The sequence below is a fragment of the Rhamphochromis longiceps genome, linkage group LG15 (genome assembly GCF_057381845.1).
Source record: "Rhamphochromis longiceps isolate RC_006_pf linkage group LG15, R_longiceps_female_GT1.1, whole genome shotgun sequence".
Classification (NCBI taxonomy): domain Eukaryota; kingdom Metazoa; phylum Chordata; class Actinopteri; order Cichliformes; family Cichlidae; genus Rhamphochromis; species Rhamphochromis longiceps.
The window spans coordinates 40,480,270-40,496,290 of NC_140571.1; the positions used below are offsets into that span (position 1 = coordinate 40,480,270).

A 16,021-nucleotide genomic window follows, 5' to 3' on the forward strand; every position below is an offset into this window, starting at 1 on the left:
TTAAGGACTTAAACGATAAATACACCTCAACTTCAAAGTTTGTTTGCCGGTATCTGTTGGCAGCTTCCATGAGAGCACATGGGAACAGAAACTGTTTATGGTAAATGCAAACCACGGATTCCCAAGTCAAAACAAGTGCCATTCATTTGTCTGCGTTATTGACAGGTACCTATGCAACGAAACAAATAGCTTATAAAAAAATAAATCATTAAGCACAGAAAATGAAGCCTAAACTCTAAATAAAGCAAGATTGTCAAATGCATTATACATACTAGCAAACACCAGGCTCGTGGCACTTTTTCAAATTCTTCATCCCGTATTTAGCCCCGAGTGAAACGGATTAAGTTAGCATCACATTAACAGGGAGGCGATGAAATGAACGTAATAGACATCCTGAAATCCAAGGATTGTTTTTTAAAAACATAGATATTAATAATCGCTGTGTGTGTGACAGTGTTCGTGCAAAGTAAGCATACAGATATATACGTACAATATGATGATTACAGCATTTGTTGATTGATTTATTTCATTAGCAACTCAAAGCAAATCCATAGTTATGCAATTTCATAAAATTCAGCTTGGGAGTTTTACTGTAATCTTTGAGAAAGAGCACATACCTGTGCTTCAGCTCTTGTCTTGGTGGTGGAACAATGGGAATAATGAAGAAAAAAAATAAATGAATTAAATTATCACCGGTAGTATGCAAGTAAAAGCATTTAGAGGACTTAAACATTTAATAAAAGAATAAAATAAATGGATCTGGCCACACGCAAGAAATGTATACACAAATGTCTAACATAACTTTTAAGATATTAAAATAATTTAATGTTACAATTTTTTTGTTTGAGTCAATCTGGACAGCTACCTTTGTGTAGCCGTTTTTGAATGAAAGATATCGCCTCTTCTTTTATTAGACCTGTCAAAGTAATTTTTGACTACTGTCATCTTGTAGTCTATGAAAGGTAACAAGAAAAATCGAGCTCTCCCTGAAGAGACATTTGTTGGAGCTGGAACAGGGGATTTAATACTTTTTTTTTTTTTTAATTTAAAAACTAAAAAACAGTTCTCAAATTTACACATAATCCCATCCATTATGGGTTAATATAAATCAGCTGAAAGCCAAGGCATGTTAGTAACAAGCACAATGCCACAGCTCTGACATGGACTCTTTTTTTTTTTAAGGATGAGCTTTTAAAGGTTGAGAATTAAGCTTAAGCTTAAAAACACTTTTAAAAATCACCAACTTCTCATCTGATCATACCAATGACAGGCTTACAAAAACATTGGTCATGTTATTACATTTGGATCTGCAATACTCAGTACTAAACCTCTTCAGCACTTAGCTCCACACATCGCAGGGACAAGGGAAACCTGAGCCCCAGATCCTCGTGACTGGCAGACCACAGATACGCTGAGTGTCACAGAGATGTGAAACGCTGCCAGATCAGCTCTAGTGCTTCTTCCACTGCCATGCTTTCTGCGTGCTGTACACACTCACACCTGCTGAAATGTCCAGTTTGACCAGCCGTTTAAGTAATGAGTCCCAAAGTGATGTTTCTTTATTTCAATAAAGGAGAAAAGTCTAGACTTCTTTAATAATCTGGTAATCATTCGATACATTCAGTCTTTTCCTCTCAACGATAAAATCTGTACGACACATAAGGAGCCAATTATTCTTTGGTTTAATTCTGGCTGAAAAATTGCTGTTTAAATAATATAAGTATATATGGAAATAGATCCATAGATACATCTATCAGAAAAGGAAATAAAATCTTATCCAGAACAGGTCATCGTTTTCTACAATAAATTTAAAGTACAGCTGTAGTCACTTGTAAACTATATAAATCAGGGGTGGGGAACTCCAGGCCTCGAGGGCCGGTGTCCTGCAGGTTTTAGATCTCACCCTGGGTCAACACACCAGAATAAAATGATTAGTTCATTACCAGGCCTCTGGAGAAAGTCAAGCCATTTAAATCAGCTGTGTTGGATCAAGGACACATCTAGAACCAGCAGGACACCGGCCCTTGAGGCCTGGTGTTCCTCCACCCCTGACATAACAATCATCCTCCAATTGTTTCTGGAAATTTGTGACAGATGCTCACACTGAAATTAGTAAAATCAATTAATTACTTCAGGACTCCATAAATAGATTACAGGCTGCTGAAGATGGACATTTTCCTTTAGGGTGCACAAGGTGAAAGCGGTACAGGGTCCGGTTAAGCCAGCCAGCCAAGTCAAGGCCACACACAAGTTAAAACACCCGAGCTCATACCTATCGTTGATGGGCTTTGACCCTCGTAATCGGCTAGGCCGGAAAGCCTGGTAGAAAGCAGTGGACGGGTTCCTGCATTTTAATTAGGAAGGGAAAAAAGAAAGTAGAAGCATGAGTGAAAAAACAGAAATGTGCATAGTGAGGAAGTAGAGCAAGAACTTGAACCACAATGAGCCAACTTAAAGCTTTGACATGTCCACTCCAAACTTTGTGGCTCATTTCCCCAGACATGGATTAAGCATAGTCTTAGACTGAAACTTGTTTCCATTGGAGATCATTGAATGTTTTTGTAGTTGAGGACTTGCTTTAATCCATGTCTGAGAAACTGTCTTACTATAATCAGCACTATTTCTAAAAAAAAAAAAATTTTTTAAATATCCTGGACAGACGAGACTACAAATTGGGAGAAAAACAATTATTATAAGGTTCGTGCTGGTTAATATGCCACGTCTGCATCTTCAATATAAAACTTTCTATGGAGCCTCCTCCTACAGTGTCTGCAGGGGTGGTCGACCAAAATCACAAACTACGCAGGTTAAATATATACAACACCCTGGAGGACCTAAAAACAAAATCCGGCGTGGCTTAGGAATTCAGTTCCAAAACTAGAAGAGTGGGGTTAACCATCCACTACTGTATACTGTACTAGTGACTGTCGAGCCTGATCTACCACTGAGTTTTCATATGCGAACCCTTGATAGATTTATATGTGCCACTCCCAGCCAACAACAGCTCAGTAAACCCAAGTTTTCTGCATCTCTGCTTCGGTATTTAGACACTGTCAGTTTATAGAGCTCCCAAACAACAGACTTCATGACAGCAGCTGTCACATCAACTCTGACAGAGCCAAAATACCTGGTTTTATTGGGATGGGGAAAATTTTGCATGCAAAATGAGGTCATTGTATGAAAGAAGAGGGCCGCCAGGTATGAAGAGAAGATGAGTGAAGGGGAGTCATTCAAAAATCAAGGAAGTAGAGAAAGAGGGGAAAAATAAGGGGGGGGGGGGGGAAAGCAGTTATAAGGAAATATGGAACCACCGTGTCACCACACACCTCTCAGCATTACCCTGAGCAAAAGGTTGGTTTTTCATACCACACACTATATTACAGTGCACAGGACTATAGAGACTTTGTTTGCCTTTGCATTCACTCTGTTTTAGATCTCATTTCAAGGAAATAAACAGACTTTGTTTTCTTTTAAAGTGGGCAGAAGGCTAGCAAGCTCCTTTAGGTCCTCTCTCAATAAAGCAGGTCTACTTTAGACTACTTGGCACTCGCCTTTGTGGGAGGAAGAGCAAGTAAAAGTGAAAGAAAATGTACACCAGTTACAAGGCTCCGCACTGTCAGCAACTGGTAAGAGATGGTGTGTGAACATAGCACTTCTGTTCCCCCCTAAAAAAGGAACAATAGTAAAGAAGCGCAGGTGAGGTAGATATGGTAGTCAGGAGCCTCACCCACAGGGAGAAGGTAATCCAGCTCAGAGATGAGACACCAAAGCAACAGGTTGTCATAATTTAAGTTTGTGACAGTTTAAAAGGAGCCTTTATCACAAAATAGAGGAAGCACCAAGCCTGAACACCACCAATGGCAACATGTGTATATACTGGTATATGAATCCACTCTGTCAAACATTTTGTTTCTCTGGGATTTCTCCCTGATGCCGAAAACTAAAATAACAATTATTGTTCTCCTCCTTTTATTAAACTCAATTTAATTTCACATTTCAGGTTTAGTTAGATGTTGTGACAGCCACGTTACACCCTTCACTGACGCCTCACAGTGAAGCAGAGCATATTAAGAGCTTAAGAAACTGAAATATTGTAATTATTGGATAAGAATATAAAGCTGTCCATTTTTAAATTTGCCACAGTGCCTCCAGTAAAGTGTAAAATGTTTTTTTTATTGTTTTACAAAAAGAATTTGCCATTTTATTTATTAGACATGCAGGTTTAGGTAGGGGTGGGCCGTATAAATGGTATACGGTAGAAACGATATGAATTTGGCCAGCGGTAGAGGTTTTGACTATACCGGGATAGCGCATAATGATGGTGTCATCAAGCTGCACCGGTTTTGGTCAAAAGCATTGCAGAGACTGCAAAAGGAGAAGTTTTGGACCCAGATTACTCTGCGAGGCTCCTGACTACGGCAGCCGTAATGCTCCAACAATCCAAAACCGCTTCAAGGTCAGTAAGCACAACCAGGATACATACATAAGGCGCACCGGATTATAAGGTTCACTCTCAATTTTTGAGAAAATTAAAGGATTTCAAGTGTGCCGTATTAGTGTGGAAAATACGTTATACAGAAGAAAAATTATATATTGCGATATATATCGTTACCGCACATGCTTCAAATTTTACCGCATTATGGATTTTAGGCTATATTGCCCAGCCCCAGTTGGAGGGATCGAATCATTACCTAGTTTTATATTTGTTGTTTCCTCTTAGTTTTGGTTTGCCGATGTCGCCATCATGAATGGTTCAGTTTTCTTTCAGTCAGTTGTGCACCTCAATTTTTGCAGCCCGCTGACTAATACGGAGTATGGTGTTGGTTCGGGGCAGAGGTGACATCACAGTTTGTGTGTGACAATCAAAAAGCAACCAAAGCGGTGATGCAGTCCACTGTTAACATCACAGCACTGCTGCAGAAGAAACGAAGACTGCTCGCAGCTTCATTCTCTTAACCTTAAAGAATCTTCTTGTGCTTGAAGTCACAGTCACACATGCAGAATGGATACATGTTGCTGTTGCTGAGCTGCATTTGACAAGTAAACTGAAAGTTAATGTGAGGAACTGAAGCCGTTATTAGTCATGTAAATGACCAAGGTAACAGTGAATCGTTCTGGTGTATCAAAAAAGAGTTCTCTATGAATAAGTCACTTTCGGCTTTACGAAACATAGTTCACAATTCAATTTATCTTTTGGCAATTTGCAGAATAATCAAAAATTAATGACGTTTTTGTACTTGACTTCAGCGGTCCCAACCCCCGGGCCTCGGACCGGTACGTGAGTCGTTTGGTACCGGGCCGCAAGAGTTGAGGCTCAGGTGTGAAATGTATAGTTTTCAGGAGTTTTATCGGTTTTCAGCATTATTTTGTTATCGTTTTTATCGTTAACTTGGTTTTCCTGGGTCTTTTCACGTGTATTATGAATAAATCTTCTTTTTTTTGGTACCGGTACTAGTTTTATTTTGTTGTATTTATCCGCGACACCTTAAAGGCCAGTCCGTGAAAATATTGTCGGGCATAAAGCGGTCCGTGGTGCAAAAAAGGTTGGGGACCGCTGCTTTACTTCACCTGCTGCCACTTGCATTGCTGCTGAAGGTGAATATTAAAGAGCACTGAAAACAGCTTCTTGCCCATTTGACCTTCAGCTGCTGGGGACTTTGGTTAGAAAACGCGAAAAGACTCTTGCGCAGCCTTAAGGCATCAATTTGGAAGTCACTTATCACAAGTGCACATGACTACACTTGATCTTATTCTGACTCTCTGTCAATCAGAGTTACAGTTTACTCATTGTTCCTGCATTAGCTGTTGTGAAAAGCCATAGAGTGCCTCCAGCTCGAGCAACTGCTTGCGTGACTCCTCAAAGAGTATCACAGGCCCTGAGATTTAAGGAGAGGTAATTTATGATCCATGCTGTCAAAGAACAGGTTGTCCTGGATTTATTTACCTGACTCAAAACAGTGAACAAAAATGACAAACTTAATCAGGTCACAGAAACACCAACTGACTGCTGCCAGTCGGGAAAAAAAAAACAAAAAAAAAAACATACACTTCACCTTTCCTTATTAACTTGTACATTTTACATAAACCTAGGCAAGCAGAAAAGAAAGAATGATGTATCCATTTTATAATACAATAAAAATGTAATTACTTTAGGTTTTTCTCACAACTTTTTGGAGCAGATACACCTTATGTCCCATTGTACACTCAGGTACACTGAACAAAAGCACCATCAACTGTCTACTGCAATAAAGAAAATAGAAAATACTCTACAAAAAGATTACCAAAAAAAAAAAAAGATGCCTCCTGTTGGCTGTGCAGTCTGACATAAAGTCGCCATACTGTCACATCTGAGAGACTGTTCCCTGGTCTCATGATGTATGCTTGACGAGGGATTTAACAGCCGGTGCTTTTGTCAATAAAGGAGGGTCGCTGTCACAGCCATTTATCACATGTGGAAAAAAGGACCTGCCAAATCAAACACGCAAGAACCATTTGGAGCAGTAACCACCATTTATGACTTTAGATACTTTGGTAATGATAACATTCTGAGAACAGTTTACATTACGTGTTCTGTTAACTTCAGTGACATAATCTCTGGTGTGACAGGAAAACATGAATGCCTCGCAATTTTTTATTTTAATAATGCATTTTTTTCTTAAATAACTTTAAAAAAAAAAAAAAAAATACAAATTTAGGGACAAAACCAGACTCTATAAACCTAACTTGGGATTGCAACCCGGTTTTGAAATGCTACTTATTTTTCTTTGAGCCCACCTCTGGAGCGCCATCTCCCCATTTATGGTCACCAAAAACTACATTTGTGTGGGTGTGACCTGATGGTGGGCCAAATATACTGGAAAGTGGACGGCGGACCGAGCAGTTGTATGAATTTTTCCTCGTAACACGGTGAGCGCAAACGGCTCATCGGCCAACGGGGATGTAACCCTTTTCATGGGGTCGAGCCCGCGTCCGTAGCCGACAAAATCCCAGCAGTGACGGCACGACCCCGCCCACTCTCTTATGGGAGGCTACAGAAAGCAGGAAATAAAAGAGGTTTGTTGGGGCATCTGTGGCTCAACTTAGAAAAACCTCAATGAACAACATCACAGTTCAGGTTTTAGCAATGTTAAAACAGGCAGCAAAACACTTCAGCAAGGCAAACATGTAAAAGTCAGAGAAAACCTAGTGAAAATATGTCACGCTGATATGAGCATTCTCGTAAGCACTGGGTGTTAATTTCTGCTCGAGTTACACATAATTGTTACCATGAGCACCGATGAGTCAGTCTAATTCACAATCTGCGGTGGCTTATTCAGTTGGGTGGCAACCGATAGCTTCAGCCTGGAGCTACAAAGCCACCATTTCTGCTCAATTTCACTTTGCTGCGTTCGTGTTCACTGACTTTGCCGGTTAAATAAAGTGTAGAATCGGTTCCTGAAGCATGACACTGGCCTACTGAACTCTGCCACACTGGCCGTCAGCTCTGTTTCTGTCTTGACTCGTCAGCTGTTCTGTACCAACAGTGGCCTGTCACTCACACGTAACTCTGAGGTCAAGCAGGAAAGCAGGGCGACTCAGGGAGCACCGTTATCTGACAAGTGCTCCCTGAGTTTAGTTTAGTGACTATAAAAGCTGGGTTGGGAGCAGTTGATTCCCTTTATTGTTTCCGAAAATAAATAAAATAACTCACACGTAGCAACTTCCAATGCAAGTGCAGCTGCTTTGATTTAAGGCCTGTTCTTCAAGACCCTCCCAGCTGTCTGTGCATTCATACCCTCATGCAGATGAAGCAGTAGCAGATTCCTGTGACAAATCACAGCCAACTCCTTTAAAATACCACACACTGGGTGTGTCTCGTGGGCATTTCACTTACTGCCCTGAGGTAAACTCAACCTGATATAGATCTTTATCTCCTACAGGGAGGGTACAATGCAAAGGTTCATTTTACTTCTTTGCAATGATGTCAAATATAGTGCAAAGTTATCATGTTTGTTAGTGAAAAGTCAGTTACATTAAAATGCACTTTTGCAATTCACAATGCCTGGAAAGCTGGATGAAAAAAAAAAAAAAAAAAAAGACTTAATTGTTGCAGACTGCACTGCAACACAGAGAGCTTTCAGATCACCCCTGCCACTGTGCCAATGCTCATTATAAGCTACTTTTTCAGACTGCATACAGCAGGATCTATCAAACAACTACCCTTCAGTGCTTCTCGTGGTCTCTCACAGCAACTAGTTCAGCGATAAAATCCCAACGCACTACCCTTCTTGGCCTTAACTGCTGCCTTGCTTCATGTGGTACACTCCACTGACAACACGGGAAGTGGTAGCTGAATATTTTCCATTGTTTGGTACTGAGTTTTTTTGGCTAACCTCGCTCTGAGCTAGAGCAAGGGGGGTGGCAAAGTGATGAATTGGATGAGTGGTGCACAGAAAACAACAGTGCTTTTTTAAGGATGATTAGCCCTTAAGTGCAGAAACTATAAATATGGATTCTTGAAGCGCAGCGCTGTGTCAGCTGTGTTCATGTTTCACAGCTCTGCAGCAGCTGATAAGAATGTGGGTGAAATATTTTAACATGTTAAACATAGAGGCTGACTCAGACGTAAAGTAGAAAGGCACGACGGTGTGAAAGCTCAGAAGGAACCAGTCATCCCATCTCACCACGGTGATGTCCGAGAGGTCAACTTGTCTCACACTGATTAATGTTTTTCAAAAAAAGAAAGAAAAACAACAAAGTATTAGTGCTCGCAATTAAAGAGTATAAAGGGGGGGGGAAACAACATGGGTGTGATTAGTGCTTCTACAAATTTCTGCATTTTCCCCCCTGAAGAAATCAAGTCTGATTCATAAGGGGATGACACAACAGGTTCAACAAAGCGTTATGAAAAGAATAAATATTTCATTGAGCTACACCCGCAGATACTTGAAGATAATTAGAGGAAGTTATTTGTTAGAAGCTGGGATTTAAATCTGCAAAGGCTCCCTAAGTAAAGACAACAAGTTTAGGCACTTATGACAGATCCATCCTGATGCAGTGATAAGCCAAGGTGCCATCTGTTCAGATGTTGGTTTGAATGAGCGACTGTATGGTTATCAGACTACCCAGCCACAATGACTCACGTCCGTTTCCTTGCAGAAGTCTGCTCATTGTAAGACATCAGAGAAGGTGTTTCGGTGTTGGGGGCAAACTTAAACTGCGGCATAGTGCAGACAAGAGGAGACACTCGAGACAAACTCAACTTCAGAAAAGGAAAAGGGGGAAGACGGCAGAGGAAGCGGGCCACTGAATATGAAAGTGTACATCAAAGTATGAAAGGAAACGGAAGTTCTTACAGAATTTGCACATTTCTCAGTTGATGACAGAAATGGATGCAAGATTCATCTTGCAAAAGAAATATGATCTCGGCTGACCTTTCGAGCAGGTTGTGCTCGTCTTCCTTACTTGTAGAGAACTTGTGACTAAATCATTCAAAACTGACTGCAGTGCTGCACCCACATAACCAGATTAAACTGTGTTTTTGAGGGGGAAAAAATGCAAAAAAAATAAAGGAAGCCACTGTAACGCGTTTTATTTTCTTTGCCAAAATTGTCCAGGTCAAATGAGGTGCAGATTTTAAACTGATTTGTCTAACTGCATAGCTACACACTCGAAATACCTCAATGGGAAGAAGACGGACTTAAGGAGAGGGAAAAAAAAACTGGCAGTGATTGGTTACTGAAAAGGACAATCACAGAGGCAGCCAAACATGAGCACCGTCCTAAAGTCTCAACTTCACTCTTTCAGTCAGTCCCACGCTGCCATACTGCAACATACACAGAGGAGGACCAGAAAGCAGTGAAGAGTCACAGGCACCAGTGAGCCAGACTAAACCCACTGAAAGCAGGAGAGAGCTCTGAGAGGATGGATGACTCAAATGCAGCTGCCTGCCATGCTTTCCACACATCCTCATTACTCACTATGTAGACATCTTGGGCTCTGCGGGGCCCGAGGCTCTAAAACCTCGTTGTTCAGCCATTGCTTCTCTCTCTAAGAAGACTGAATGGCTCGACACACAGCTCCGCATTTTCTAAAGCAACTGGTTGTTGCTGAGCAGAAGACTTTTATATCCCACAGACTTGCAGCCGACTGGCTTCTATTCGTGAACAGCTCTGATCTGCGGTCAGCCTTGAAAGCCTTGAACCACAAAAAGACATTATCCCAGAACTGCTGAATCACCTCTCCACTGCATTAACCCCAAATTATTTGAATGTTCTCATTCTTCCTGCCCTTCCCCATTACAAGCTCCTTCTCCTTCTGCCCTCTTTTGATTTCTCATTTTAAGCAATTTTTTTTTTTTTTAGAATTAATCAAAAGGAGAATAAGAAAGTGAAACTTGGTTGTGTGACCAGTTCTGCCCAGTTGCCCTAAAATCGTAGCATCTGACACTTGCAAAGAAACAGTCCACGAATAAACTTTGACAAGCTTTTCTCTCTTTCACTTCCTCTATTTTGTATCAGAATATCTTACTTTACCGTAACCCAACAGATGGAGATAACAAAGTCGGACATAAGTGAGGTGACTTCTGAGGAAGAAGACACTGAAGCGCCACAGTCGTCAAAAAGAGTACCGTTTTAAACATGCAAAAGTGCCCTAATGGTCACCGAGTTGCATGCAATTTTGGTCTGAACAGGCCAGTGAAAGTGGAAAAAGGATTTTCTTGGCCCTTAGCCTAAACTCACTTCCTAAAACTGAAAGCACTAGCAGTCGCAAAGAGAAAAAACAAAACTACATTTAGACTTTAAATAAAGAAACCTCAAGAAAACAAACCATGATACAGTTTCCTGGTAATCACAGATACCGCTGGTAAGCATTTTATCATCTGCTACATAACAATTGTACACGTGACAAGCTTTTCACTGACGGAGTTTGATCGGCACATCAAATGCTGTTGCACTAATAAGTTGACTGGTGAAAAGTCCACATGGTATCCACCTGCACCGATGTGCAAATAGCACGTGTAATATCAGGTAAATTCACAGCCAGCAACAGGTCAGCCAACCTTCTGCACGCATTACTAAGCAGAGATGCAACAATCCAGCATTTTCCAATCCAATCGAATACCTTGGGTGTGGGCATCTACAGCTACCAATCCGATACCAGTTTTAAATTAATAAGCTGTAATCCTAACTGTGAGGATTGTGTGAATTAAATGAAAATTGTTTTAAAATGAAAAGGCGCTATTAATCGAATTTATTTACTTTTCCTTCTCATAGGCTTTTTGCATGGGGAGCTGCCAAACAGCTGGAGTAAAGTGTCATATAATCGAATTGGGGAGAATTCGTTATGTTACTAAAAACTTCCCAACAACTGTTAAACCAAATATAATATATAAACCAAATAACAAGCGTCGAGAGAAAGCATCGCTGTGGTGAAGTCTTTCTGATCATGTCGATTCATGTTCAGCGTTTGTAGCTAAGAAAACACTTTTGCAAACACACAAACAGAATGTGTGAGTGTTGCAGCTGTGAAATATCTCCAACCTGCAGCCACATCGCTAAGCTTAGTTTTGCTGCTAGCAGCTAAGCTATCGCACAGTCAACACACGACACTACAGGACTGAATGGATCAAACCATGGATCAGTTCATTGTTGCCAACATTCAATCCAGCTTTTTTGCTTTTTCAGTATCAGGCTGCACCAGTGTACGTCTTCCACATGTAGTTTTTCCTTCGTTTGTGGGTTTGCTTCTTCTTACAGCATGATAAGGCTAGACTTTAAAACGTGTAGCCATATGCTGTCCCTCACTGCCTCTGTACATCCGCTGTCAACAGTTTCCAAATAAAAAACAAATAACACTGCGTTTTCAGAATTTAGGTATCGATTGGTACAGCAGAAGTATTGCTTCTGGTGACATCGCTAACATGGACTGGAACATTACACATCAGTCACATGTAGGAAGTACAAACTGGCAACGAGGACCTGTCAACAGCTAGTCCCTCACCTGGGAGGCCACCCTTTGAAAAGAGCTGAAGCATAACTATCATACTGTAACCACTCAGTCGAACCTGTTTTATACTCAGATTTGAAAAAACACCATCGGTTTACAGACATTGTCCTCATTCCTGGAACGTACTCAGGTTGATTTAATTGCTTTGCTTCCAGCACAAACTGAGTTAGCTACAGTGGCCCGCCAGGCTCTTGGCTGTTTACTTGCCTTGGCAGACCCGTCCTATTTGGAAGTGATCCCCTGACCACATATTGCTGCGATAACAGGGTGGGTCCTGCTATGCTAACTTTTTCCGCCACTTTACCTCACACCACTGACCTCTGTGAGTCTTTATTTATAAAAATAAAATAAAATAAAAAAACCTAAGAAAAAAATCTTAAAATCAATTTACTGTGCCATCACATGAAGAGGGCCATTTTTGGCCAAGTTAGTGAAACCAGTAATCAGCACTGTAAGGGTAGTTTGAGGAGGCATGATTAAAAGCCAGATTTGGTCGGTTATTAAGCATGTAAAAAAATGCTGGTGATTGCTCAACCCCTAAACTTCCAGCACAAATTTAAAGCAGAGGGAAGCCCAAGTATGACCTGAGGCTTCTGATGAAAGAACAGCACTGTTATTTAATTAAACCAGAAAAGACAGTTATGGCAAACAAAAAAACTGCATCAGCAGTTTAGAAACAGACAGAGTGTGTTACCAGCTCCGTTTCAAGAAACAGAGCCAGCACGCTAGACGGAGACAGACAGGAGGGCAAGCTGAGAGGTCTCGCCCAAAAACGGAGCTGTTGCAGACCCGCTTGCTCAGTCTCCAGCCCGGGGCATCCCACAATCACAGCCATTCAGCAGTCCTGGAATATGTCCCCTGGAAGTTCAGGCAGGTCAGCTATCTGTGGAAAATAGCTGCTGCCTTGTCTCCAGGCACTATAGAAACCAAACCAACCAACACACACACACACACACAGACACCATCCCCAAACCTGCCTGTTCATCCCACACTGTTCTCAATCTTTTCCAACTACAAGTCAAAGGGGGTAAGGCACTACAACACATGCACATTCAGACTATCAAAACTGAAAGTAGACATGCTTTCTTAAGGAAAAATATTACCAAAAGTTACCAATAGGGCTGCCACGATTAGTCGACTAGTCACGATTACGTCGACTATCAAAATCGTCCACGACTGATTTAATAGTCGACGCGTCGTTTGAAGCTTTGTAAGATCACAAAAGACGCAGGAATAAGTTGTAGGATTTAGGAGTGTAATAACGGACTGAAACAGAAGATGGCAGCACTGCATGTACAAGGATGCCAGCTGCCGTTAAACCCCGAAGAAGAAGAAGCTGTGTCCCAGAATTCATAGCGCAGCCCAGCTCAGTTTCCAACAATGGCGGCAGCTAGTTAGTTTTAATGTTACTCTTATTATTCTTTCTGGATCACAAAATAAATGTTTAACATATTTTCAGGCGAGAATGTAGCTGTGTAAACCTCAAATATCGGCTCAGTTTATCAAGACACCACATATTTTCAAAAGCGCTCCGACGTTTTCGGAGAAGTCTGTTACCCACTAGCTCGATAGCTAGCCGGGGGCAAGGCTTACCGGCAAATCGTTTTCAAACCCACTGCCGTCTTTCGCTACTCAGGTTAATATATATAAGTCACTTAGATAACTTCAAAATGTTATTGTTTGGCTTTTTTAGTATTTTATTTGTTCCTGAGAAAATCCTGAGATTAAAGTTATAGTTTTTACACAGCTGAATAAACAACTGATTATCAGAAGTGTGAGATGCTCAAGAATATACTCCGGTGTCCTGTTATATTTTAGATAGCAAGGAGTTTATTAAAATTCACCGAAACAATCTGCAAATTTCATTAAAATTTAATAAACGATCATCTTGTCTTTATTTTTAGTTAGCACATACCGTAAACACTTAAAGCTGTCAGCTAATGATAGTTATATAAGAGCAGATGCTGCTGGTGCAATAAGCTGTAGTTTTACGTCCAGTGGATGATGATCTGATTAGTCGACTAATCGCAAAAATAATCGGTGACTAGTCGACTATCAAAATAATCGTTTGTGGCAGCCCTAGTTACCAATATATATTATAGGCATGGAAGAGAGAAACTGTGGAAAAGGTGGCTTAAGTATTCTTCTTTAGATGAGATCCAAAACAACTCATTTGTGACAAAATAGTCAGCTGAGAACCATTACAGGCTAACCGTTGAGCTACTCGCTAAGCTTTTACTCAGCTTTAAGTCAATCCACTGTTAACACATTCTTGCTGGCAGCTGCTTTAAAGAATGCCATCTGCATTAAATGTTGCCCCCCTTCCAGTAAAATGACTCTCCACTAACTGAGTATCACTCTTCCCCTAAAATGCTGCAGGAGTGTAACTCCTCTGGAGGCAGATCAATCACAGTTTCCCCTAAAACTGAACTCACTGTGCGTCTGACCTTTCACAAAGCTTTGTGTGACATTCAATGTGAATGAGGAGAAATTCACAGCGTAATATTTGAGTTTCCGCAACTTTACTGTGCTGACATTAGTGGACTGTCAGGGAAGTTGAGAAAGTCTGGCAGCTGTCTTGCCCTCTTTTGGTTGGCACATGTAGATCAGCTTGCTTTGCAGATAAGAGCAGCAGTCTTTTAATCTGGTGGAAACCTAAAGTTTATAAACCAAAGCGTGTGATTATATGGTAGCTGTTTCAAACATGCAGAATGACCGGAAATTTCCCTTCACTTGGGTTACTGCCGTTCATATTCTTCGCATACAACTCAGTGTGGAGCTCTCAAATATGAAGGTGCTTATATGCACAAAGGTGAGGAAAGGTAAACAAGCCATTTCCACATGTAAACCTCTGACAACGTCATGACAATCAGTTTACGGCACTGCCCTCTCTGTCACCACATGATGGCAGATTCTGCAGATCGGATGGGTCCTCACTACAGAAACGCTCTTTCATGTTGTTGGTGAGAGTAGGTGTCTGAGCAAAACATGTCAGACACATGACACTGCTTCTCTTCCCTTTTAAAAACAAAACAAAAAAAACATGGACTTTGTACTGTTGGTCTGTTGAGGTAAAGACTGATTCGGACGTGGGCTTTCTCACCACCAATCTGCTTCTGTAAAGGTCTCAAAGCCATATAATCTACATGATCACCACCCATACAAGATAATCACTTGCAACAATATACAGAAGCTGTAATTAATCTTTCATTTTCACCATTTTGGAAGCTTCATCTCAGCCAAACCTACACTTTAGCACAGAAAATGAGTCAAAACAGTATTTCAAAAAGACAAACAGAAAACAAACAGGACCTGCCTGAACTTCCTCAAGAAAAATGGCAACGGTATCGGGCAGGGAAAGGTGGACGCTGTGCGGGAGCAGCTGAGAAAAGTCAGATGTAAGGAAAAAGGCTCTAGTAAGAAGTGGAGGGCATGGGGCAAAGTACCGGGATATAAATAAACCAGGAGTAGTATTTTTTAGTAATAACACGTGAAAACAGAAGGCATTTTTAAAGCATAATCACATGACCTACAGGTACATAATCAATCTGATTTATGTTCAGTTCCTGAAAATGAAACAACAAAATGGCAAACAGTCTCAGAATTAGCTGCAGACTGCATTTTATCCTGTTGCATAATTAAGCCTCCACTGCTGGGCCGCTTGAAACAATGTCATCAATTACACATTATTAATTAACATTCCTAACTGAGGCGTTACAACAGTTAGGAATGGGAGAGTTGAGAGCCAACTGCTCCAACTGATGGAAATCGATTTGTCCCGGGGCAGCTTCATCACTTTATTTGGCGAAGACCGCCGAGCATAGACACTAACCATTCCAAGCTGGAGGAAAATCATTGTCATCTCACAACTCCACCCCCACAATGCTTTGTTCCACTTTTTGTGATGCACTCTAATTCAAAACAGAACAATGAAACTTGGAACAGATTCCTAAGCGAGACAGCGGTCGTTCACCCAACGGGAAGAGGACAAGCTGGGTGTGTTTTAGAGCTGGGCGATATATCGAGTTTTTAA

At 41.0% G+C, this 16,021-nt stretch overlaps 1 protein-coding gene across 2 annotated transcripts in view; it reads right to left on the reverse strand.

The window, feature by feature from the left end:
• tsc22d2 (TSC22 domain family 2) overlaps positions 1-16,021 on the reverse strand; it is a 32,524-nt gene that overhangs the window by 11,129 nt on the left and 5,374 nt on the right. The window contains exons 2-3 of one of the 2 annotated variants that reach the window (XM_085381284.1): positions 2,273-2,344; positions 618-635 (exon numbers count right to left, since the gene is read on the reverse strand). The exons of the other annotated variant lie outside the window; for it this stretch is intronic. Of the exons in view, the coding sequence (XP_085237410.1) occupies positions 618-635; positions 2,273-2,344 (90 nt within the window). The remainder of the gene's footprint in view (positions 1-617; positions 636-2,272; positions 2,345-16,021) is intronic. 2 annotated transcript variants of the gene reach the window in all.